The sequence below is a fragment of the Aphelocoma coerulescens genome (genome assembly GCF_041296385.1).
Source record: "Aphelocoma coerulescens isolate FSJ_1873_10779 chromosome Z unlocalized genomic scaffold, UR_Acoe_1.0 ChrZ, whole genome shotgun sequence".
Lineage (NCBI taxonomy): Eukaryota > Metazoa > Chordata > Aves > Passeriformes > Corvidae > Aphelocoma > Aphelocoma coerulescens.
Window position 1 is genome coordinate 27,715,417 of NW_027184085.1, and position 24,800 is coordinate 27,740,216.

Below are 24,800 nucleotides of genomic sequence, written 5' to 3' on the forward strand. Positions count from 1 at the left end.
CTTTGTGTGGGCTGCTAATTTTTTAAATAAGATGGTTTGGTAATATAGTCAGTGCTTCTAAACTAGTGGTTGGAATGGGACATTATGAGTAGAAGAACATAAGAGGGAGCAGAAGGGGGAAAAAACCCAGCAGGCCTCCATGTTGGCCACTTTGTGATGATGATGACAAAGTCAAATGTGCTGAGAATTGTTGGTTGTATGAAGAATTGGCTGAATGGGTTGTTGGAAGGGAGTGAGGATGGTGTTTACTTAGGAATCCTAAGTGCATCGCAGTTTTCTTCAGCATAGCTTTTTTCCTTTATTAAAATGATTTTCAGTTGTGGCAAGAATTTTGCAGATGAGCAGCTTTCAGTCTTGCAAATGACTTGGCAGATAGCACCCTGATGAGTTTCTAATTTAATAAAGAACCTTCCAGCCACTTTGTTTTGTATCTCCACAAATATTAAAATAACTGTTTTTCAGTATTGATAAAACACGCTTGGCCTTTAGGAGGCAGTCATCTACAAATTTTACTCGTTATTTTAAAAATCAAGTAGTTACGCTGTACTCTAATAACCTGTCTGACTTTGCAAAGCATTAAGACTGCCATTATTGAGATTCTGTATTAGGGAATGTAGTTAATTACAAAAATGCCCCTCAGCCTCATAAATCACATCCATACCTGTGACAGATTGTTCATCTGTGCCCATGTTATTTTTCCCTTTCCCTGCTGCAAATCCTTCATCTGTTTGAATTATCACCTGGTCACTTTTTCCAGTCTTTCATTAATATTTTTCTTTGTTTATACAGTATATGCACTGTGTTGCTAAAGAACTTTTCTATCCCAGGTTTCTTATCTCATAGAAATGCCACCAACAGAATCTTCTTCCTGGGTTTCTGGGTACAATTTAGACCCACGGCATTTGAAAGTCCAGCATGTGTGGAGAATGTAGTCACAACTAGTGACTGAAACATAACGTCTGTTTCTGGAATTATGTAGTGTCACGTAGTTATTTTTATTTCAGGGGTGAATTGTACAAATCTTTTGGTGCATCTGTTGCTTTGTGTAAATGTCTTGTAAAATATCTTCAGGTAGTCAGATGTCCAGAGACACGAAAAATCCAGCTTCCACATACTTTTATTAGCAGCAATAGGTTTTTTTTTTCCCTTTGGAAGCAGTTCAGCACTTGACAGATTAAAACTAGTGGGGGAATTTGTCCAGATATTATGCTTTGCACAGAGTCAGATGTCAGAGAACTTACGAAATGAAGAGGGCTGGAAAGGCCTAAAGCAAGTAACTTTCTCCTTTAGTGTACTGCAGCCATTTGAATATGATGAGTCAAATTCTGCAAAGGGTAGTAAGGCTCTCAAGGCAGCAGGAAAAAAACATTTGAGGAGGAAGCAGGGTCAGGCAAGTTTTTGAATCATAAAGTAATAGGCTACCAGGTTTCAGTGTCTTTGAGGATCAGATTCTGAGTGAGTGGGGCTGTTAGCTGTGGCTTGTGGAAGACTCTTTTATGTGTGGGTGTCTTATGTGTGGGTGACTGAAAAATGCTGTGCAGAGTACAGACTGTTTGTCCTTCACTACAGCAGCTCACTGTAGAAAAAGTCTAGTTTGCTAGCATTTTTGGCTATTGTGCTAGTTATCCATTGGAGTGCTTAGCCGTTATTTAGTGAATTCCCCTCTCCCTCTATCATAGGCAATATGATGGGTTTTGTTACGTAGTTTTCAGAATACATACTTGAATTTATGTATGATATGTGGTCATACAGTGCTAGCCTGAATGTTGAAAGAGAAGGTTACTTTCTCATTTTCTTTCTTTTGTATTTTTTGGGGGTTAGTTTGTTTTCTGTTTTGGGATGGGCTTTTTTAGAGTGTTTGGGTTTTGGACATTTGGTTTTTTGTGGGTTTTTTTTTGTTTGTTTGTTTTTATTAGGTCAGTTTGATTTAGTGTTGAACCCAGAGAGGATATAAAAACATGTTGCAAAGTGTGCAGTGTTTGTTTAGGTTTAATACACTATTTTTTTATGTTTGTTTGCCTAGATAAAATGTTTAGTGAAACTAAAAATTTGAGAAAGCAAGAATAGATTGCTCTGAATGGGCAGTCTCTATATCCCACGTCTTTTTACGCCACCTACTTGTTGAATACAGGGCTCAAGGGAGAATTTATTTTCTTGTGTTTAGATCTTCTCTTTATGAGATTATCTCATCATCTGTGTTTTTGCCAGTAGGTACTATGCTGTGGGAGCCAAGGAGGGTTGACCAGACATGGGCAGCCTGAGAGCACTGGAGACAATTCTCTTTAAAAGGGATCACCTTTAGGTGTTGGGATCACCTAAGTCTGCTGGAGTTCATTACTGTTGAAAGGGGTCCAGGGATGTTTCGTAAAGCGCTTGCTATTGTGTAAACTTTACCACCTAGGAAATCTAAGGATTTGAGTCTTGCTAAATGTTCTTTTATTAAGCCTTCAAAAGGAAATTAAATAGGTTGTATTATTCTTGGAATCAGCAGAGCTTTTTTGATGCACATTTGTTGATGGAAAGATGTCAGAGCTAATTGACTAATGATAAGTGGCACAGTGCCTTAATTGCAGTGGCTCTGCAAGAGGGGACAATGGAGTGACTGATTAGCATTGTCATTACAAATCCATATGCAGTTCTTTCTGAAGCTTAATTGTGGAAGGCCAGTAAGGATTTTAACTCCTGTCTTTGAAAGGCATTGTTTATGGGAGCTTTATGTAGAGAGTAATTGGCAAAATGGAAAGGCCTGGAAGAACTGGAAAAGGATTTAATTTTTATATTCTTTGTAATAATGAAAAATAGGGGAGTTCATATACCTGTTTGAGGCTGAATTCTTTAATGAAGAAAGGCCGAGTTGCCGGGGGATCTTGGAGGGGCAGGAGGGCTAAGGCTGTTGGATTTATTGAACTAGAGCTAAAATGAGTGAAGGATTTCACTGATAGCTTAATTTTCAAGATGGTCTTACTTCAGTGTAGTAAGGTTCTGCTCCATTATTCTGGAAAAAAACCCCAAATCCCAAAAACCTAAATACAAACCCTCTGCAATAATGTGTTACCCTATACATAACAAAGTACTGAGTCCTGCAAATATGTACCACACAGGTAAAGGGGGAAATTGCATGTATGCCAAAATATAACTAACACTCAATCAAAGCCAGGCTCAAGCTCAGAAGAATAAACCTTTTTGAAACACTGTTGTCCAATACACAGAGTTGTGATATTTGTATGTACATGTCAGCTGTAGTATTTGTATAACATTTAAAAATGGATGGGATTTTAAGTGATCTATGTCTAATTGTCACAACTAGCTGGATCTGGCTCTGTAGTCAGTGTAAACAATAATGGAGAAACTGCCATAAACTGAATTAATACAGTCTAGAAGCTGTGTTCTACATTGGTAATGAGTGCCAGCTATTTTGGAACAAATGTTTTTGGCTCCGACTTTGCCCATCCCATTTCTTTTGGGAATGTTGTTTTTAATTTTTGACTCCTGAGTAAGCAGATGGATTGATAGAAAAAGGCTTGGCCTCCTTGTGAGTGTTAAGTCCTTCATTTGGCAGAAGTTACTGTTCAATCATTAGATTACAAGTAATCACTTAATGTCACTGTCTAGGAACTGCCTATGTAGGAATGGTGTTACAAATGAGTGGTTTAGATCACTTAAATCACTGGCAAAAGTATCAACAAAAGCAAGTTTTTGTATAAATTTGTTGACATGCAACAAAGTTTGATGGCAAGGTTCACTATTGCTTACTATACAGATGAAGCGCATAAAGAAAAATTGGATTAGAATGAATCTACAATGACTTATGCAGAGAACGGGAATGCAAAAGGGTAAGGATGGAAAAGGATGATGCTGCAGAAGGGATAAGGGAGATCCTCCCTTTGGGTCCCAAAAGTGGACCCCTTGCCAAATGTACCCTCAGACTTGATCAACGATTTGTCTAAAGGATGTAGCAGCATTTAATCATTGACTACTGGAATGTTGACACAATCAAATACTTCTGTAAAGTGCATGTGCACCAGTGCACACAGTATGGGGAACAAACAAGATGAGCTAGAGACCTGCATGTAGTCACAAGCCTTTGATCTTATTGTGATTACAGAGACATGGCGGGACAGTTCATGTGACTGGAATGTTGTCATAAAAGAGAGACAGTCCAGGAAGACAGGGTGGTGGAGTTGTCCCCGTGTGAGGCAACACCTGGAATGTATTGAGCTCTGTCTTGGGGTGGATGATGAGCTTATGCATCAGGATAAAAGGGCAGACTAGTAAGGGAGACACTGTTGTGGGTGTTTGCTGCCTGATCAGAAGGAGGAAGCAAATGAGGCCTTCTACAGGCACCATGAAGCAGCCTCAACATCACAGGCCCTGGTTCTTTTGGGGACTTTAACTACCCTGACATCTGCTGCAGAACCAGCACAGTGAAACACGAACAGCCCAGGAGGTTCCTGGAAAGCACTGATGACAATGTCCTGACACAGGCAGTGGAGAATCCCACAGGGAATGGTGTGCCACTCAACTCATACTAACAAACAGTGAAGGCCTTGCTGGAGGTGTGGAGTGTGGAATTCAGTACCTCATCCTCAGCAGGATGAGGGGGAAGCAGGGCAGGAAGTTTACAACCATGGACTTCAGGAGAGCTAACTTTAGCTTCCTCAGGGAGATCTTCATGGAGAATGTCATGGAAACAAACCCCACAGGGTCCAAGAGACCTTGAGGGGTCCAAGAGAGTTGGTTGATATTCAAGAATCACTTCCTCCAGGCTCAACAACAATGCATCCAAATGTGCAAGATATCAGGCAAAGGGGAAAAGAGACCTGATGGATAAATAAAGAACTCCTCTCATTATCAAGGGTAAGCAGGAAATACACAGGAGCTGTAAGCAGGGTCAGGTCACTTGACATGAATATAGAGAGGTTGTCAGAGTAAGTAGAAATGAGACAAGGAAAGCCAAGGTCCACCTGGAGTTAAGTCTGGCAAAGAATGTCAAGGACAACAAGAAGGGCTTTTTCAAATACATCAATAACAAAAGATAAAAGGATAATATGGGCCTGATACTAAAAGGGAGGGGGACTGTTAACACAGGACACAGAGGGGGCAGAGTTAGTGAATGCTGCCTTTGCACAAATGCCTCCTCAGTGAGTTCACTGACGACACAAAGCTGGGAGGAGTGGCTGATCCCCCAGAGGGCTGTGCAGACCTTCAGAAGGGCCTTGACATCACCTTGAGAGATGGATAGAGAAGAACCTTCTGAAATTCAACAAAGGCAAGTGCAGGGTCCTGCATGTGGGGAAGAATAACCCTGGGCACCACAACAGGCTGGGGGCTGATCTGCTGGGGAGCAGCTCTGTGGATCCTGATGGACAACAAGCTGTCCATGGGCCAGCTCTGCATGTCCTGGTGGCCAAGAAAGCCAGTGGTATCCTGGAGGGCATTAGGAAGAGCATTGCCAGGAGGTTGAGGGAGATGATCCTGCCCCTCTACTCAGCCCTGGGGAGGCCACATCTGGAGATTTGTGCCCAGTTCTGGGCTCCTCAGGACAAGAGAGACATGGAGCTCCTGGAGCAAGTCCAGAGGAGGATGACAAAGATGATTGAAGGACTGGAGCATCTCATGACGAAAGGGCAAGAGAACTGGGCCTGTTTGGCATTGCGAAGAGATGACTGACAGGGGATCTTTCCAATATATCTAAAGGGAGGATGCCAGGAAGATGGATCCAAGCTCTTCTTGGTGGTGCCAGGCAATAGGGCAAGAGGCAATGGACGGAAACGAATGCACAGGAAGTTCCACCTGTATATGAGGAAGATATTTTTACATATCCTTTACAGTGCAGGTGATTGCACACTGGAACAGATTGCCCAGAGAGGTTGGGGAGTCTCCCTCACTGGAGATATTTAAGAACTGTCTGGATGCAATCCTGTGCCATGTACCCTGGGGTGATCCTGCTTGAGCAGGGAGGTTGGACCAGCTGATCTGTTGTGATCCCTTCCAGTCTTTAACATTCTGTGATTCTGTGACTAACATTTACAAAATGATTCAGTAAGATTTACTATAAGCACAGTAGTAACTTAGTTGTAAATTAAGAGATGGCAACATTCATACTACACTTGCTGTAATGTATTAAAATCAATTCATACATGCACAGACATAGACACAAAGAAGTATATGAAAAGGATAAAAATTCCCCTCAAGTTTAGTAAAATATTTAGGTCAGATGCCTCTGTACCTGTCAACAGGTGAAGGGTTAAGCTTTGAGGGTTGAGTGTATCAGCCCAGGCCCTGTAAACAGCTTTTCGTGATTGCCCTCCAAGATTTGGAGACTTGAGGGTTGTTGAGCTTCAAGAGATGTACCACTTAGAGGGAGGTGCTGGTGCAGCCCGCTGTGGTCCAGGAGAACTCAAGGACCCTCACTTAGTACTGCTGCCTATAGGGTTGTGAGATGCTTGGCTTTAGCCTTCTCTCTCCATCCTGGCCGCAATCTGAAATTTTCCTCAAAAGGTGCAGTAACAGTAGTATTGTTCCACCTGGGCTATGATTTAGACAAAAATAATGTTCCAAGGCTGTTCATTAGAAAACAGCAGTTCGTTAGGCAGAAGTTCCTAGGAACAGACTGTTTCTGACAAGCTCAAGATGAGCTTAACTGCCCAGGAGCCATTAATCAAGGTCAATGTCTAATGAGAATTCCTGAGGAGATTGTAGAATGGCCCAAGGGGACAGGGGGGAGTGCACCAGCACAAATGGGGATAACAGATTGCTACTGCCCAGCAGTACTGGGGATGACTGACTCGCTGCAGCAAGAGAGCTCTTGCTGCATGTAGGACATGGTGGATGCATTGTGTTTTGATTATATTGCTTAGGACATGTTTGTCTCCATGCTGACTGAAGCTTTTGTATAAATTTGATTACAAAAACATTTTATGATGCTTTCAGCTTTAGAGAAACAAAAAACCAAGCACAGAAAATGTAAAATTTTCATCCAAATAATGAGCATTTTTGAATTATTAACTGAACTACAAATACAGAAAGTCCGGTGTCATGAATACTCCTTACCAAACTCTTATCTGCTTCTTGTACATATTTCTCATTGGCAAATACAACTGGTGAGATCTGTGGCTCTAGATTGCACCGGCAAATTCTGCAGATACCCTGTTCACTCAAGATAAAGCTCAATTTTTATCAGTCCCATAGAAGGCATTAGGTTGAGTACATGAACTTCACTTTGGTATGGCAAGTTCACACAGTTAAAAGGGCAAGTACTGCTGTAAGAGCATGTTTTGGAGTTGTGTCATGGTAGTGAATGTTATAAAGCTACTTATTTCGCTGTGGTGTAGTTAGTTGTATGAAATGCAGAGACTTTTTCAGAAGAATGGAGCTGAGGCTTCTCACACAGAAGCAAGGCCCATCTTGAAAATTAAATCTTCAATATCTCCCCTTGGAAAGGTTCTCCTTTCTGCCTCTCACTGAGTAAATGTGCCGAGGTTGTCACATTGACTGATTTTTTTAATCTATCTAGTGCAAAATTTATTTTGTCCCTTGACTTTTTGGCTAGTGTTATCTCTTGAAATTATGACAGGTTACCTTCCTTGTCAACAAAGGTAACTGTCAGTTTACCTCATTATAGAACTTGGTTTTAGAAAGATGAGGTTTTAGTTTCATTCTTTTCAGAGACCCCATTCAGAGGACTTAGCATTAGGCCTGATGCAGCAGAAAACTGTTCATAGATTTCATGTGGCTGTGGATCAGTATGAATATAAGGACAGTCCAATATAATGTCAGATATTTTTTCTGTTTTCAGTGGTTTTGCATAGCAGTAGTTGGTAAATTCTCTCTACAGCAGTCTTGACTGGAAGTATCCCTTTAAATTTATATTCCAGCTTTGTAAACAATTCTCATTTCTAGTTCTAGTCTTCCGGTTCTAATTAATGTATGCATCATAGTAAACACCTTCCACATACAGTACAATTTACCTTGCATATATGACTTACTACAGTCAAATAAGAGGATGTGTAGTTCTACTTAATTTTATGTATGGCTCACTCACTTAGCAATAAAAAAAATCTTCCATTTTAATTATGAGGGGAAATGTTTTACAAATGTAAACCCACAAAAGTTAGCAGCAAGTGTTTTTGTGGATAAGTGCTAAATAACTTTTAACTTGCTTGTTTGCACCTGCTAACACTGAACTATTTGTCCAAATGTAACTATCGTTATCATAAAATGCTGGAATTCATGGTATCTTCAAAGGCATATGAACTAGAGCTAATACCTCTTTTCAATTTACTGCAAAGAAATTCTTCAGTGTCTACACTCTGGGATGTTAAAACAGGTTAGGAGGGATGTTTAATGTGACCTTCTTACTGGGTTTTGGTTTAGTTCTGCTCCTTTCCCAGCCAGCCATGTGAAATGAATTTGTCATTGTTAAAAAAATCTAGATTTTTATCTTCTTGGCCCTTAAAAATTTGGAGTGGTATTTCAGCCTTTTAAGTGTATATTTTGCCTTTGTTACTCTCCTCTCATCTAAATTTCTGGTTTGTACAGAGATGAATTATTAAAACATTTCGGTTTGCAGGGAGGCTGTGTAGATTCAACAAATCAGAGCCTTGCTCTGCTCCTTATGACCCTTGGACAGCGGGATGTTTCCAAAGTCCTGTTGGGACCTCTGTCTCCATATACGTAAGTTGTTTTGTTCAGTTAAATTACACAGTCGTGTTTTAATTCACTAGTTTTGTTGCACACAGCTATTTTTATATATGGAAGACTTTGCCTGTGGTTACAAATAGAACAACTTGTACCTGACTTCAAATGAGACAAGTGGTGTAAGTTGCCTTGAGTTTGTTTCTACGTGTTAGATCAGTCCCTTACTGTTCTATATTATTCCTGTTTCTGAGAATTGCAGAGACAGGATTTATTGATGGTTCTTGACCTGGAATGTATGTGTACATCAGTTTGCTTTTTGTTGCCTAGTACACACCACTATGTTTTCCCTAGTACTCTCTCTGTAGCTGTTTCATTAAATGTTGTATTTCAAAGGGCTAGTCAAACTCTAAAGCTGTGATTTTTCCTATGAAACAGCTTAAGACTTCAGTTCATGGAGCTATGTGCTATTTCAAGGTTTTATTGGGCAGCAGGTCCTTCAGTCTCAGTTTTTACTAAAGATTTGTTTGCAGCTGTTAGATGTTCAGAGGATAGAAAGAAATAAATTTCTTATCTTGCTAGTTGTAAACACAGGTTACAGAATCACAGAATCATCAAGGCTGGAAGAGATGTCCAAGGTCATCAAGTCCAACTTTTGACTGAACACTACTTCTCAACTAGACCACAGTGCTAGGTCTGGTTGTTTCTTTAACACTTCCACAGATTGTGACTCCACCACCACCATGGCTGGCCCATTTCAATTCTTAACAACCCTTGCAGTGAAAAAACTCTTCCTGATGTCCAATCTGAACCTTCCCTGGTGCAGCTTGAGGCAAATTCCTCTAATCCTGTCACTTATTGCCTAGGAGAAGAGACTGACCCCCACCTGGGTACACCCTCCTTTCAGGGAGTTGTAGAGAGCAGTAAGGTCTCCTCTGAGCCTCCTTTTCTTCAGGCTAAACACGTCCAGCTCCTTCAGCTGCTCCTCATGGGACTTACTCTCTAGACCCTTCACCAGCTCCGCTGCCCTTCTCTGGACACGCTCCAGCACCTCCGTGTCTTTCTTAGAGTGGCCCAGAACTGACCACAGGATTCAAGTGTGGCTTCACCAGTGCCGAGTACAGGGGGACAATCCCTGCCCTGGTCCTGCTGGCCACACTGCTGCTGGTACAGGCCAGGATGCCATTGGCCTTCTTGGCCACCTGGGCACACCCTGGCTCATGTTCAGCTGTTGTCACTGATGCCATGAAGATTTTTTGCCTTTTCTTTTATACCTCTGTTATACCTTTTTACAACTTCTGTATTCCTAGTGCTTTTTGCCTACATTCTTGGACTTGTTTGTCAAGCTGAGAGACAAAACATTTTAGAAGCTTTGTAGTTAGGGATCAGTGTGCCCCAGACCCCAAGGTCCTCTCCAGAACACATTCTGTAAACCAAGATAGAACCATCCAGGGGAAGGTTCCTTAGGGAGGGGGGCTCACTTGAGCCTCTCATTGGGGAATCTTTGATAGATCTGCTAATTAGTAAAACCTATAATGTTATACCCAATCTTTTGGGGGCAGACTGGGGCAGGGTGCATCTCGATGCATATGACCTGGACATGTGCACCTAAGGATCCTTAAAATAAATACCAAGGTAAAATCCCTTTTCCCCTCCTAACCGTGTATGACTCTTGAATTTAAGACCAGGAAAAGGCATCATCACCAGCACCCCCAGGTCCTTTTCCTGTGGGCAGCTTTGCAGCCACTCTGCCCCAGCCTGTGGCGCTGCCTGGGGTTGTTGTGACCCAAGGGCAGGACCCAGCACGGGGCCTTGTTGAACCTCACACAATTGACCTCAGCCCATGATCCAGCCTGTCCAGATCCCTCTGCAGAGCCCTCCTACCCTCCAGGAGATCAACACTCCCACCCATCTTGGTGTCATCTGCAAACTGACTGAGGGGGCACTCAATCCCGTCGTACAGGTCATTAAGGAAGATACTAAACAGAACTGGCCCCAGTACTGAGCCCTGGGGAACACCACTGGTGACCGGCCACCAGCTGGATGTAACTCCATCCACCACCACTATCTGGTCCCAGCCATACAGACAGTTGTATACCCAGTGAAGAGGGCACACATCCAAGCCATGAGCTGTTACTATAGTTCCCTGGGTCCTCCTTCTGACTCTTCTGATATAAGCACCACACTGGCCAACCTTCAGTCCTCTGGGACCTGCTCATTTAGCCAGGACTGATGCTACATAATGGAGGGCAGCTGGTGAGCGCCTCTGCCAGCTCCCTCAGTACCCTTGAATGAATACCATCCAGCCCCATAGACATGTGAGTGTCTAAGTTGTACAGCCAGTCACTAACTAGATCCTCCTGGGGTACAGGAGATCTATTCTGCTCCCTGTACCCCAGCTCAGGGGGCTGGTTGCCCTGAAGATAACAGTCTTACTGTTAAAGACTGAGGCAAAGAAGACATTAGGATCTCAGCCTTTTCCTTATCCGTGATGACAATGTTCCTCTCCGCGTCCAGTAAAGCATGGAGATTTTTCTTGGCCCTCCTTTAGTCTTTATTGTATTTATAAAAAGACTTTTTATTATCTTTCACAGCAGTGGCCAAATTGAGTTCTATGAGAAAATGGTTAGGGAAACAGCAACCATTATCAAAAATTTAATTTATCAGACTTGCAAGTGATTTACTAGATCACAGTTATTTCTAGAGACTGAGCAGTTATTCTTTAATCAAATGAAGGGAGGTTTGTTTATCTGACAATGGCATCAAATAATAAGAGTATGAACTGTCCTTTTTCGGTTATCATGGTACCGGTGCTGTATACGTGAAAGGTACAGTACTGTGATAACTGAAGAATGGTGGTGCCATCACATGAGAGCTAAAAATTACCTAACTGCTCTTCTCAACTCCTGGTACCTTGGAAACAACATTCATCAGATTTTGAGGGGAAGACAGGGAAGTGTCCCATTGCACAGAGGGGAAGTAATCCCCTGTAAAGTAAGTATACATGTGGAAGGTTTTGGAAGAGTAGATATTAGTGTTTGAAGTGCACAGTTAAGCATATGAGACAATCCACTCACGTGTCATTGTGAGTATTTTAAAATGTTTTTACCCTTTTTTTGTTCTGTGAAAATCAAGCAAATGCACTAGTTTATTTTGTAAGCAGGTAGAGTTCAGGTTGGTGTGTTGTCACGTCTCCCAAGCTAGGTGTATGCAGCAGGGATAAAGGTCAAGAGTACACATACTGAAGCAGCAGATCATAAAATCTGTCATTCCATGAGAAGCTGTGACTCATGAGTCCCATGAGGATCTGTTCAGATAGAATGCAGCTTTTTATGCAGCACCCGCATGCCCTCAACTAGGGCTGCTTATAAAGGACTGGTATATTTGGCTCCCAAGCAACTCATTTGATACACAACCTCATGAAGTAAATTGCAGTACGGTCATGTTCCACATCCTTGCCTCTTCTTTTCTCTCTCAGAGCTGTGACATCTCTGCATTTAGCACTTACACCCTACAGAATCTGAAGCTATTTAAAAGCTGTGTTATGCTAGATTGGCTTCCCTGTCCAGCATAATATAGGATGAATGTGACAGTTCAGTTGGCTGCTGAGAACACCAGGGACAAAGTACTTTGGAGTATCCCATCAGAATGAGGGAATTTCTTCGAGATCTTTGTATTTTCATGGGATACATCTGTTGCCTCAACTAAGGATGGGGGGTGGAAGGGCAGGCAGCACCATGAGCAGGGCTGTCCTGAGTGGCAGTGGGGCTACCAGTCTGTATGACCAGCAGCTATCTGCATTACCCCTTTCTTAGCATCCATATTTCACAGAGGTGAGTGCCTTTCTGTCAAGCTGGGCTTAAAACTGTATGCAGGGTGCTGGCCATGCCACTGACTCACAGAGGTCAGTCTGGCAGGACAGACCTGTCTGCATGCACGTGGATCAGCATGAGCCAGGGTTATGGGAAGGACAGCAACAGGAAAGCCTGAGTGTCCCAACCCTTGGCTTTGCAAGGGTTTAAGAGCTTCAAGAAGTGGGGTTAGGGTGCCTCTGCCCAGCCAAGCTGATGGTTTTAGATGTTCCTCTGACTGGGGGTGCCCACCCCTAGTTCCTCAAGCTGTGTCCTCCTTGGAAGGTCTCTGGCAGGACTCAGGAGAGCAGTGCTGGGGCTGCCAGTGCTGCCAGGCAAAGCCCTGTGCAGGCCACAGGGCAACTGAGCCAAGAATGCACTGCTGGTGCACAGGTCTTCTCTCACATTGGTCTGTTAGTTGGTTGCTTTGCCCAATACATGAAGTTCTTGTGTACTTTTTGGTAATCCTTAGCAGGCTTTGGGGAAAAGACAGCACTTAGATAAACAGGCTTTTTACACTTGTTGTTGTTGGCTGTAAGACCTCCAGTGTGGCTCACGTAGCTGTCTGTGCACCTAAGGAGCAATGTTCAGCTCTGCCTTGTTCTTGCCTGAACACACAGCGTAAATTTTCAGCAAAATAAACCTTCTTTGTACTTTTCACCCCCTCTCTCATTCCTCCAGCCTGTGCCTGTGTGGTTGGTACAGCCTGCACTATTATTTGAGATGCTCACCCATGACCCAGACCAACCTCAGAGCTAATACAGACTTGCCTTCCGTCACATACCCCTACCTTCCCGCCTCTTTCTCTCCTATTTTCAGGGCTCATACCACTTGTGCTTCTACTGTTACAAGACAAAGCTGGCCTTTTGCTGGTTCTACATTCTCCCCTGATGTCCCCAGGCAGCCTCCCCTTCGCTTGCACTCCAATGTACATGGGGGCTGATACTTTTCTCACTCTGCCTTTATTCAAAAGGGAGAAGAGGCAGGGTAGCCCAGCTATGTGCAAAGAGAGGTATGGACTGAACTGATCCCACAAACATGTTGCAGAGTTTGCTGATCACTGTTAAGGATTATTCTCTGAGTCTCTGGCACCACACTGCCTCTAGGATTTGTACAGTTTATTCTGTGCCCTCCTTGCAGTTCAGCATTCCACTGCTGCTGTTTTGGGCTTGACTGCTTTCTTGTCACACTGCCAGAGCCCTGTGAGAGGACCCAGCTAAGGAGAAGGCTGATACAGAGTTTGTTGCCTGTCAGCTTTATTGAAGCAATTATGCCAGCATATGCCTATTTGCCTATTACAGCTGCAACCAGAAACCTTGCAATTGGGGAGGCATGGAAGAAAAGGCATTTTTCAGTTCTTCCTTTCAACTGTTAATCCATTTGAGAAATGAGAGAGCTGGTGTCTGTGCTGAGGCAAGTTATCAGTCCAGAAGGTGCAGCAGAAAGTATGCATAGCATTGGGAGCAATGTTCCCACATTCACCCTGCAGAGGTATTCAGCAGATTGCCCCAGCGATAAGTCAGATCCTCCCAAGCACACACCAGTATAGGTAAAGCATCCTCTCTTTTTCTGGGTCTTGCCATTTTCCTCTCTTCTTGTGCATATATCTGATTGCAGGAGCAGCAGCATGCCCAGCTGAAGTGTATAAAGCAATTTTGCTCCTACAATTTTCATTGTACTTCTTCACAATTTCTGTGAATAGGAGCTGCCAGGAGGCTTTCAGAGGTCGCATGATGTCATAGTGCAGACAGGCCTATGCTTTTGGTCTCCTGCTTCCCATTTTGTGTGTACTTTCTCTTGATTTGTTGTAATGATATATGTGTGATTAGCTTGCAATTATGCTTTCAGCATGTAGAGCAGACAAGCCAATGTGTGAACTGGATGTCCACATTCCCTTTCTTTAAACTAAGAAAAGCACATACCAATTGCTGGAGGAGATTAAATCTTTGTTCAGAACTTCAGACTTGCTTGTGGCCATGATTGGAAGAGTCCAAACTTCTGTCTGGAGCAATTACAAATTTTCTTTTGTAATCTTTTGGTGTAATTGCTTGTTCCCTCTTTTGGAGAAGCCAGTAAAAATGTTTTCTTGGCTGTTTTTGGATTTGTTCTTTTTTTATAGTTTTTTGTGTTACCCTCCAGTCAGTGTTTGTTTAGGATCGGTGTGATTGTTTAGTTTCTTCGTGCCTTTCTTTCTGAAATGATGAAAGGAATTTTTTTTTTCTGAAAATGAGAAAACAGGAAGAATTCTGAGTCTGAATATAATTCTAATGAAACATTTAACTAAGAAGTGGAGAAGTTAGTAATACAAATCAAACATATGCTTTAGGATCTCTCCTAAAGTATGCACCCAACCTTTTGGCTATCCCTGTTTATGTTTTGTTTCTGCTTTAAACATTTGGCAGGGGAATGGAGGAGAGTCACAGGTTGACATGGGGTTCACATAGCCCTGATGAAGAGTCAGCATCAGGAGTAAATGACCTTGCCCGGGTACATTTCTCTCCTTTCTTTGTTCTTCCCTCTCCATTTTGTCTTGCTGTACTACCAGCCATTCCTCTCTCTGCTTATACAGAGAGTGCAGAAGTTTCAGTAGGGGTCACTAGCCACTTCTACAACACATGTGAGAAGAGTGTTTGGAGCTTGTAGCCTTGTTTCTCCAATTGAACTAAGCAATATTTTTGTATTTCATTCACCATGCTCATTGCTGGAATCTGTGTTAGTACATAATGCTAAAAGGCTTTCTGTTTTTTTTTCTTAAACTATGTCATTTTCTCTCCCTCAGAATTGAGTTTCTGCGACACCTAAGAAGCTTCTTCCAGATCATGTTTAAAATTGAAACAAAGACCCCTGAGGAAGAGCATATGGGGGGGGAGAAAGTCTTAATGACGTGTGTTGGCATTGGATTTTGCAACCTCAGTAAAACTATAAGATAAAAAACATCTACAGACCTCAAGAAAGACAGAAAATGCTCCAAAGATCTAATAAAATCTACCTGTGTCTGCTTATTCTGGCATAGGGAGACCTATGATGATTCCAGTGCGGGGGTACCCAAACTCACTGCATGTAAACAATAAAGCTGATTTCAGACTATTTAGATCTGTGCTATTTATAAATGCAATGCCAGTATTCTGTGCTGCTTGGAATGGCTCTCTGGAGTCTCAGCTGACTTGGGACTCTTTGCACTGTATTCCACTGAATGGGACACAAGTGCCTCATGTCACTGTGCTCTCAAGCCTTAATGAGGTGAGTGCTCTGGTTTAATGTATTTACTGATTTCATTTGTAGCTTCTTCTGAAAGGTTTAGATAGAGAGGGAAAAAAATTGATCAAAACAAGCTTTGCATTTCAAAACAAGTGATCACAACGGAAATATTAGATTCTTTAGGTAATTGTGGAGATAATATTGACATGAAAATAAAAGTAAAGGTATGACAGTAATTCTTTGTTTATACATTGCGTGTGTGTAGAATTTGTCAGATGCTCCACTCCTGTTTACATTTACTAAATTCACAGAATCACAAAATAGTCTGAGTTGGAAAGGACCCAGAAGGTTCATTGAGTCCAACTCTTAAGTGAATGGCCTATAGTGGGATCAAACCCATGATCTTAGCATTATTAACACCATGCTTTAACCAGCTGAGCTCATCTCAGGGTTGCAGTTTCACAGGAAGAATAAAATATCTGTCTGTTATTTTTCCTAATGTTAGAATATTGCAGAAGAGATCACAGCCTATACTGACTTATTTTAGCCTCTTTTGCGAAGATGGGCATGGGAGATGGGCGCCCTCCATGACAGCTTTTGACTTACCACATACATTCTTTTTAGGTTTGTTTGGCATGCTGTACATGTAGTTCACAATTAGTTGTGGAAAGTAGCAAAAATATCTGTAGGCTTTGAGGGAGAAAAATGTATTCTGTTACACCATCACATTCTGTGTATCTGCTCCCTTTTTAAAGTGCTGATAGTGCTGTATGGGCACTACTTGGATTGATAGATACAAAAAAGTTTCTACTAAATAAATATTTACCCATGAAAGGTTTTTGGTAGATTCCAGGCAAACCTGTTTAAAGTTAAGGCGGAAGTCCTGACACAAGGGAAGAAATTTATATTTGACTCCAGACTATACTTTGTGTGTCTGGAGGAAAATAAAACTGTGTCAAAAGCTGGTACATGGAGCAGATACTAGTGACTGTTATATTGGTTTTACGAACTTTATCTGATGCCACTGTAAAGTGGGCATTACCTCTGTAGTATGAAGAATGTATATTGGACCCAAAAAGGACTTTGACAAAGGTCTGATATTTGCTTAGTGTTTTGTTAACTATTGCAGGCCATCTGAGTCATTTTTTGCTGTACTTTGTTCTTGTTGCAATCTGTCAGACATCTTTTGGAAAAATAAAGTTTTTTTTTCCTAAATAAGGTTTTATTTCCCTTTAAAGCAAAGCAGACAACAACTGGAAAAAAGAAAGCCTGGAAGGCTCTTTTCTGAGCCTTCATAAGATAAATGGCTATCTTGAACTGACTCATTAAAAAAAAACAGGTTTGGGAGTTGCCAGAGAGGGAAGCAGGGAAAGGGCAAAGCCATTCTTATAATTTACTAGCTTTCCAAAATTTGACTTGCGGCTGAGGAAACCCTAAATAAAACAACAAGATGTGAAATAAAATAACTTGACTATATTTTTTACATTTCAAGTTGGAAAAAGGTAGGTAGGTATGAAAGAATTTACCTTGCTCTCTTCTGTCACTATGTAATGAAAAAACTAGAAATTATGAATTAGAATTACCCAAAATACAAAGAGCCACTGATCCAAAAGGTCAAATGTACAAGCTAAAATTAATTGCCACTAGAATAAAAATATTAAGCCTACATTAATTAAAGACTCAAGTTTGTGCCACAGCTCAGATTTCTGAAATTTGCCTAAATAAAATTTGGAAGTGTTGTTGCAATTTCAAAAATGAAAAGCTTTATTGTTTTTAAGCTTAACTATGAAGCTATGAGAGTTTTTCCAAATGTTTCCCATTGCACCAGGCATAGAGAAGGCAATAAGTTGCCCAGGCAGCAGATTCTTCAGCAATAATTATGTCACACAATTACCTGTACTTAACCTCAATGTTAAAGTTAGACTGGTAACCCTTAGCCCTGCTAATTGCATAGCTCTGCTGCACAATGCTTGCTGCAACTCTGAATTTGCTTGTTGCTTTAGAGATTTTATTTATGAAATACTATGTTTTTCCAGAACAGTCACTCTCTGGAGAAATATTAACAATTCCGGAGGAGGTTTTAAGCACTTTCTTAAAAGTATTTGGCCTTCTTATTCTGGGAAAAGTACTTATTAGAAGGAAATCCTGCAGATAAAAGCTGTTTGTTTATCGGCAAAACAGCAATTAACATCTGTTTTGGTGGTCTGATCATAAAAGCAGTAAGATAGTTAATTTTAGAGCTGGACTGAGGAAATTTTTGGTGAAAAAAATGCATAGTGTTGGTAGCCACAGACTTTATGGTAAAGATGATAGTTACTAGGAGACACATCTTTCATCTCAGTCCATCCATGGCAGAGTAATACTCAGTTAACTTAAATTTGAAGTCATTATCTGTACATAATAATTCTGTACTCTTTGAATAATCCATCAGCAATTTAGTTTATCCCTCTAGGTGAACAGCTCTGGTCATAGAATCAGAATGGTTTGGTTTGGAAGATACCTTAAAAATATCTAGTTCCACCATCCCCCAACCAGGTTGCTCAAAGACCCGTTCAGTCTGGCCTTGAACACTTACAGGGATTGGGCATCCACGACTACTCTGGGCAACTTGTTAGAGTAGCTCACCACCCTTACAGTACAGAATTTCTTCGTATTATCTAATCTGAGTATACCCTCTTTCAGCTTAAAGCCATCACCCCTTGTCCTGTCACTACATTCCCTTTTAAAAAGTTCCTTTCCAGCCTTCCTTTAGGTTCCATTAGGTACTGACTGAAAGGTGCTATAAGGTCTCCACAGAGTCTTCTCCAGGCTGTACAAACCCAAATCTCTCAGCCTGTCCTCATAAGGGGGAGAGGTGCTCCAAACGTTGGATCATCACTGTGCCCCTCCTCTGGACTTTCTCCAAGAGGTCCAGGTCTTATGCTAGGGTCCCCAGAGCTGGATGCAGCACTGCAGGTGCAGTCCCACAAGAATGGCAGTCACAGTGGTGATGTGAAAAGTATTTGTAAAATATGCTTTTACATTGCATCTCCTGCCAATTTTGTAATACCTGTTGTCAAACTTTCTTCTGTGGTGCTGTGATTGTTGTTTGACTTCGGCGGTTATGTCAGAAAATTCATGCTAACTTGCTGTAGGACAGCTTCTGGAGTCGAAGAGATTATACTGGAAACAAAATTGTTTGATTCCAAGCCAGTGCACTTTACCAAAGGCATATGGGTAGAAGCCAGTGCAATAACTCTCTGGGGAAGTACACAGTAGGTAAATTATCTAGGCCAAAACAGTAAGTACATGGCTGTCTTGGGTAATGTTTTCAAAATCATGTTTATGTTACTGCCAGAGCATAGATATTTTCTCTCTTCTTTCTCTTCCCCATGGGTGATATGGATTTTGTTTCAATCCATAGAGGCGTAATTCTCTGCTTGAAAACTCTGACATTCACTTCCCTATTTCTCTCAATCATACTCTTGAGACAGAAACCAGAGGAAAAAAAGACAAACAAGAAAAGAACGAGTTTTCAGGATGCATAATTTTATCTATGAGTTTATTTCCTTTTTTTTTAATATTGTATGGCCATCTCCACACTTTTATTTTGTATGTCTGATGTATGTCCACTTGTATTTAATCTGGCTCCTGAGGGATCCCAAGTGAGACACACAACTGTGTCAGGGCAACTCTAAACAAAAGAAAAATGTGGAAGGAGTATTATTTGCAGTTACTGCTTAGGTCTTGGTAAGCTGTATCTTAAAAGATCACTCATGATGGGATATATAGAGTCTTCCTTATGCCTGATCTATGAGCAACACTGAAAAGCTCTGAAAAACACCTATAACCTGTTGTCAGTGAGAGGGATAAAAAGACAGAAAGTCCTGCAGGGAAGATAGCATGTGGGCTGAACTGCACAGTGACAGCATTGTATGAGTAACAGGAGTAAGTCATGCACTGTGTCAGAGCATCACAATGTCCAAATAGCCTTTGGACTAGATATAAATTGAGTTGTGACATTGTTACAAGACAGAGCTATTAGGATGATTTGTAGTATATCTGTAGCAATAGATGTCAGGTGTTAGTGCTAATCTCTTTCCTGGAACAGTAAGATTATGTATATGCAATAAGAATAGTGCCCAGAGCTGTATTCCCTGTGTACTAGAGAGTATAGAAATAACTTTGTGTGTTTGTAGCAATAAGGACACCCACAGAGAAAACCTGGTTTAAAGTGGTATTGATCAAAGATGTAGCCACAAGAAAACAAAGGCCAAGATAAGCTCTACTTGAGGGTGAACAGTGGCTGGGTGCCCATGGAAATGAAGTAGCAACCGCTCTCCACAACTGAGCACAGAGGTAGGCTGTGTCTTTGCACATTTGTCCTCATGCTGTATGTCTGCCACATTGTCGCCTCCTCTTCTCAGTACCAGTATGGCCATGCTTCCCTGGCAGCCTCCACTGTGCTGTTCACACAACAAACATCAGTACTCCTTCAAGAGTGAGCCCATGGTGAAAATCTGTAGGGCCTTGTGGAGACTGATCCATGGGAAATATCTGGTGCTTAACTATGGATGAGCTAGTAGGATTAAGGGCTTGATTCCAGTGATCATGACTACATGTCAGTGACACATCCCATTATACAAAATGCAACAGGCTCAGGAAGGAACTCATGTTTGCAGGATGCCTCAGAAGTTACACCATTTAAAAACAAATGCCTTACTCCTCACTGTGTTTTTAACCTGCCGCCACCTTGCTCCTTGAAAGTTACTTACATCTTTTTTCTATCCTAAACTGTCTCCAAGGATAAGAAAAAAGTTGCTTTAGCAACTTTTTGCATAAATGTAGATATATTTTCTAAACTTTTGATGAATGTGGATATATTCTGTTCATTAAGATATGGTTCTGAATGGTCATCCCTCAGCACATCAGGACAGAATTTTCTTTGCATGTCTGGAAAACAGTTTTGATTCCGTATAATGCACTAAACATCTGCAAGATACATCTAGATCAAAATATGCATGAGTTTTGATTATTTACTCTTTTTTTTTTAACATCATGAAAATGGGAAAAAAAGAAGAAAACCCCAGCCATATTGGTTTGTTTGTGTGTCAACATTCAGAAGGTGCCTGAAGCAGCAAGGCTTCCTGAGATATTTGTTAAAGTATTTGTATTTAGAAATACATGTAAACATTCAGAATGTGACTTAGGGAAAGAATTTCTACTGCAGGATGTTTTTGAGCATTGATTGTAAAAATCTACTTCATCATTCATGCCACAAGTTTATTATCCACTATTTTCACTTGATTTTTAGGACAGAAGTAATGTACATAATATGTTTTCAAAGAACACATCCACAATGAATCAGGGCTAAATAAGACAGACTAGGAAATGGCATTTCTATTTCTTTTGGAAATGTGTTTGTCAGGTTGTTAGTAAAAATACTGTTTCTTCATCCTTCACCATTAATGTTATCAGCAAGTTTTGCCTTGAAATAGTGTCAAGATCTTGTTCTAGAATTTTCTAAGCAATGATGTATGAATTCAAAGTGAAGAGATGTTTTGAAAGATCAGTCTTTTTCTGTGCTATGTAGAGCATCTTAGAAGAACAGGGTGTTAGACAAGCACAGGCTTCTTAACAGTTTCTTACTCAACAAGAGGGTGAGGGGGGCTAGTCTAAAGCTATACCACCAGAGGCTGGATGTGGCAGCTGCCTAAAAAGGTTTTCTTAATTTTAGTTTAAAGTAAAAATAAAGAATGAACATCTGTTTCAGTTTCCAGATTTAAATAAGCATTGTTAACAGATTTTTTTAGACCATGAAATTTACAGTAAGAAGCAAAAAGAGAGTGCAGCTAATAGCCAAGGAGAAGGATATTGCAGAATCTTATTATCCTTCTTTTCTCTCCTCAGTCTCACAAGTTTGCACAGAAGAGAGCAATTTTTGTCAGAAATTGTTGAATAGCTATTGAGACATTGTAAGGAAAATACAAGAAATTACCAAAATCCTCACTTGCCTGACTGACACATGGAGTGAAAACTTAACTATATTTATGTTCATGGCATTTTCTTCACTGAACCACTTTCAAAGAAAGAGCTGCTATGAGAAAATTTGTCTGAAACTTCTCTTTTCACACCTTTCCAGATTTCAGTGAAGTCTCTCACTGATTTCATCTGCCTTATGTCTTCTCCAGACAATAACAATGCTATTAATACACAATTTGAATTGTTATTGATAAGTCATAGGCATATAAATATAAAAAGGTACATTGTTTGCATTCCTGTAATGTAATTCTTGGCTTCATGCATTTATATCCTCTGTTCCAGAGTCTGTGTTTTGGAGAACTGCTTTTGAGCCAGTGGTAGAGAAGAATGAAGTGACTCATTTGTATCCCACAGGGAGCTGGACTAGAAAATACCAAGATTCACAGAACCTCAGGTCTGTGCAAACATTTGCCTCACTTTATGATGGCTATAACCTCGTCTGGGCTCTACGAGCCTGAATCTCCCTGGCTTATTTTTGCTCTTTTTTAATGTTGGTTTTGGTTTGAGGGTGGTGGGCCTTTTTGGTTTTTTGTTTGTTTTGGTGAAGTTTAGGTTTTTTCATTTGTTATGTTCACAGAATTTGTTTGGTTTATTTTTTCTACCTCTAAAGACTAAATTCTGCTAGTTTTACTTGAGAAAGCTTTCCATTGTGGTACATCCCTTCCTCTGCTGATCCCTTCTCACTCCTCCTGTTAGATCCATGGTCTTTACTCTATTGTATAAGCTGGAAGAACAGCCTCCACCATGCTGCAGTGGGGCTCTGAGTTGCTACATCATTTTACTTCTCTGTTCCCTGTATGTACAGAATCCTCTGCAGGCTATCCCCCTGGCCACTCACCCAGACAGCTTCCTCTCTTTTTTCCACTGGTCACTGATCTGCCTTACTACAGGGATTTTCATCCACGGTTTCTGAAATGGAAGAGTGAAGAGACAGACTGGATTTCTTCTAACTCTAGTAGTTCCTGCTGTGGAAACAAAGCATTGTCCTCATCTCTTCCATCTCAGAGGTCTCCTTGAAGGCTTGCCATCTTGAAAAGCAGTGGTCTTCTGGCTGAATCCTCAGAGTTTTAAAGTGGAGCAAGAAAGCAAACTAAGTCTAACATTCAAAATCAAAGTTTCTTGCTGACTGGCACTAATATATATGGGCTGCTTTAAAACCGGTGGAATACTATGCTATTAAATTGACAATTAACACATTCTTATAAAGTCTTACGTCTATAAATTGTACTAGATAAAATCTTGATATAAAGCTCCAGCCTTATTGAATTGAAAGACTTTATTCTTTTAGGACCTTCTGTTAAGGAAGCCAACCTAATATTGTGTTTGCTCATCAGTACTGTGGGGGTTTCTGTCATTACCTTTCCACTGGTGAAAACCCTTATGGCATTTCATCACATAAGGTATCTACCACTGCTACTGGAAAGATTATCTCCAACACAAAGTCAAGGTTAGCCTAAGAGAAGGAGTTCTGAGGACTAGATACTGCCTTTTACCTTCTTGCTTTTCAATGAAGCAGTGTGGGGAATAAAAGTCATGAAGATATAAAAGCACAAAATTAAGAAACTAATGTAACTGTGCTACTCTTTCAATTATCTGTTTATATTTAAAGTGTTTAAGGCTATTTTTAAATATTGTTCTTTAGCCCACTAGCCTTTTATAGGGAATAAAAAAAAATCCCAACCCTTGCCAGCATATTTTTGCAGCACTAGCTCATGTAACAAATCAAGAAACACAGATGCTAAGGGTAGTAGTTCCGTAGCTGTATCTCACTCACCATTCTCATGACAATCCACTTCTGCTGTTACTGCAGCTGCTAGCCAAATATTAAACTCAACAAGCTCTGTGTGGGGCATGTTAGTTTCACTTAGTTAGTTTTGGGGGTAAGCAGAACAGTGGCAGTTCCAAGTAAAAGCAGTTCCCTTTGCAATCTTTTTGATTTGCTTCCTCTGCCATTTACTGAAGGGTAACCTCTCCATAGATCAGTATTTATTTCTGTTGCCTGCTGCAGCATCTCTTAAGCACAAACTGGGTCCTGTTGTCAAAACTTCTGCTAACCAAAAATATCTCTGTCTGGGTTTGCTGGTAGCTTTAGGCTTTCCGTCTATGGCTGACTCAATTCTGTAGCAGCAGAGGAAGCAGAATAGAAGACATCCAAAACCAGGAGGGTTGGACACTTGTGACTCATCTCAGAGAACTGGGATTCCTCCCCAGGTCTAGCTGTGTTGAAGGCAGTGCCAGGGCTGCAGAGTAGTCTTGTAGCTTCTCTGGTCCTGGGAATGTGAGATTCAAAATTGCTTGGCATTGAGCGAAAACCATGACAAATAGCTTTCCTTCATTTCTGTGGGTGAGAACTAGTTGTACTCTTTGAAGCAACTAGATAAACACACCTAATTGCTTTGATCCTTCACATGAAAGCTATCTTGGGAATGACGCACTCTGAAGCTACTACCTGGGAGGATCAAGTTAGCTCCCGTTTCTGCCTCAGGTACAACTATCTTGACAATATCTTTTATAACCTAAGCTTTGAGGAAGCTTAATGGCAAGTGATACATATTCTTTGCCCTAGGGAGAGCTTTTGTGCTTTATTCTGTATGTGTGCCTCAGTGTCAGGGAATACTTACTGGAACTGCTTATCTAAAAATCTCCCTCCTCCAAGAAAAAGAGTTTGTGGAAGCTATTTCTAGATCCTGCAATGTTCTCCCAGAGAGCTCCAATATGTGGTTTATTTCCATTACGTTATAAAGAGTGGAACAAGGAATCAATGTTTTCAAATTTAATAGTTGCTGGGTGCTTTTTTTTAATATAGGAAATTAAACCAGCTGAATTTGATTTATTGTTTTAATTACAAAGAAAGATCTTTAACTGATCTGACTGGAATTCAAAAATAAGGGAGGAGAAAAAAAGAGTAATTTGACATGTATTTGATGTTGTTTGTACCAATGTAACTACAAAGCAAGAGTGAAAATTAGAAGTTAATTTAAATTATGTGGAGTCTGATCCCACAATTAATTAATGAAAACTGTGTTACCCAAGTGGTGGCCTGTAGGACAGGCCTCTCTCTCAGAAGTGCCTCTTAGCTGGTTTGCAGAGGTC

The 24,800-nt window shown here is 41.0% G+C and overlaps 1 protein-coding gene across 4 annotated transcripts in view; it reads left to right on the forward strand.

Annotated features, from left to right (window-relative positions):
• RCL1 (RNA terminal phosphate cyclase like 1) overlaps positions 1-15,922 on the forward strand; it is a 30,903-nt gene extending 14,981 nt beyond the window's left edge. For all 4 annotated transcript variants that reach the window (XM_069001721.1, XM_069001724.1, XM_069001723.1 and 1 more), the window contains 2 exons: positions 8,573-8,676; positions 15,268-15,922. In XM_069001721.1, coding sequence (XP_068857822.1) covers positions 8,573-8,676; positions 15,268-15,418 — 255 coding nt within the window. In that variant the 3' untranslated portion in view covers positions 15,419-15,922. The remainder of the gene's footprint in view (positions 1-8,572; positions 8,677-15,267) is intronic.
• The last annotated feature ends 8,878 nt before the right edge of the window (positions 15,923-24,800 follow it).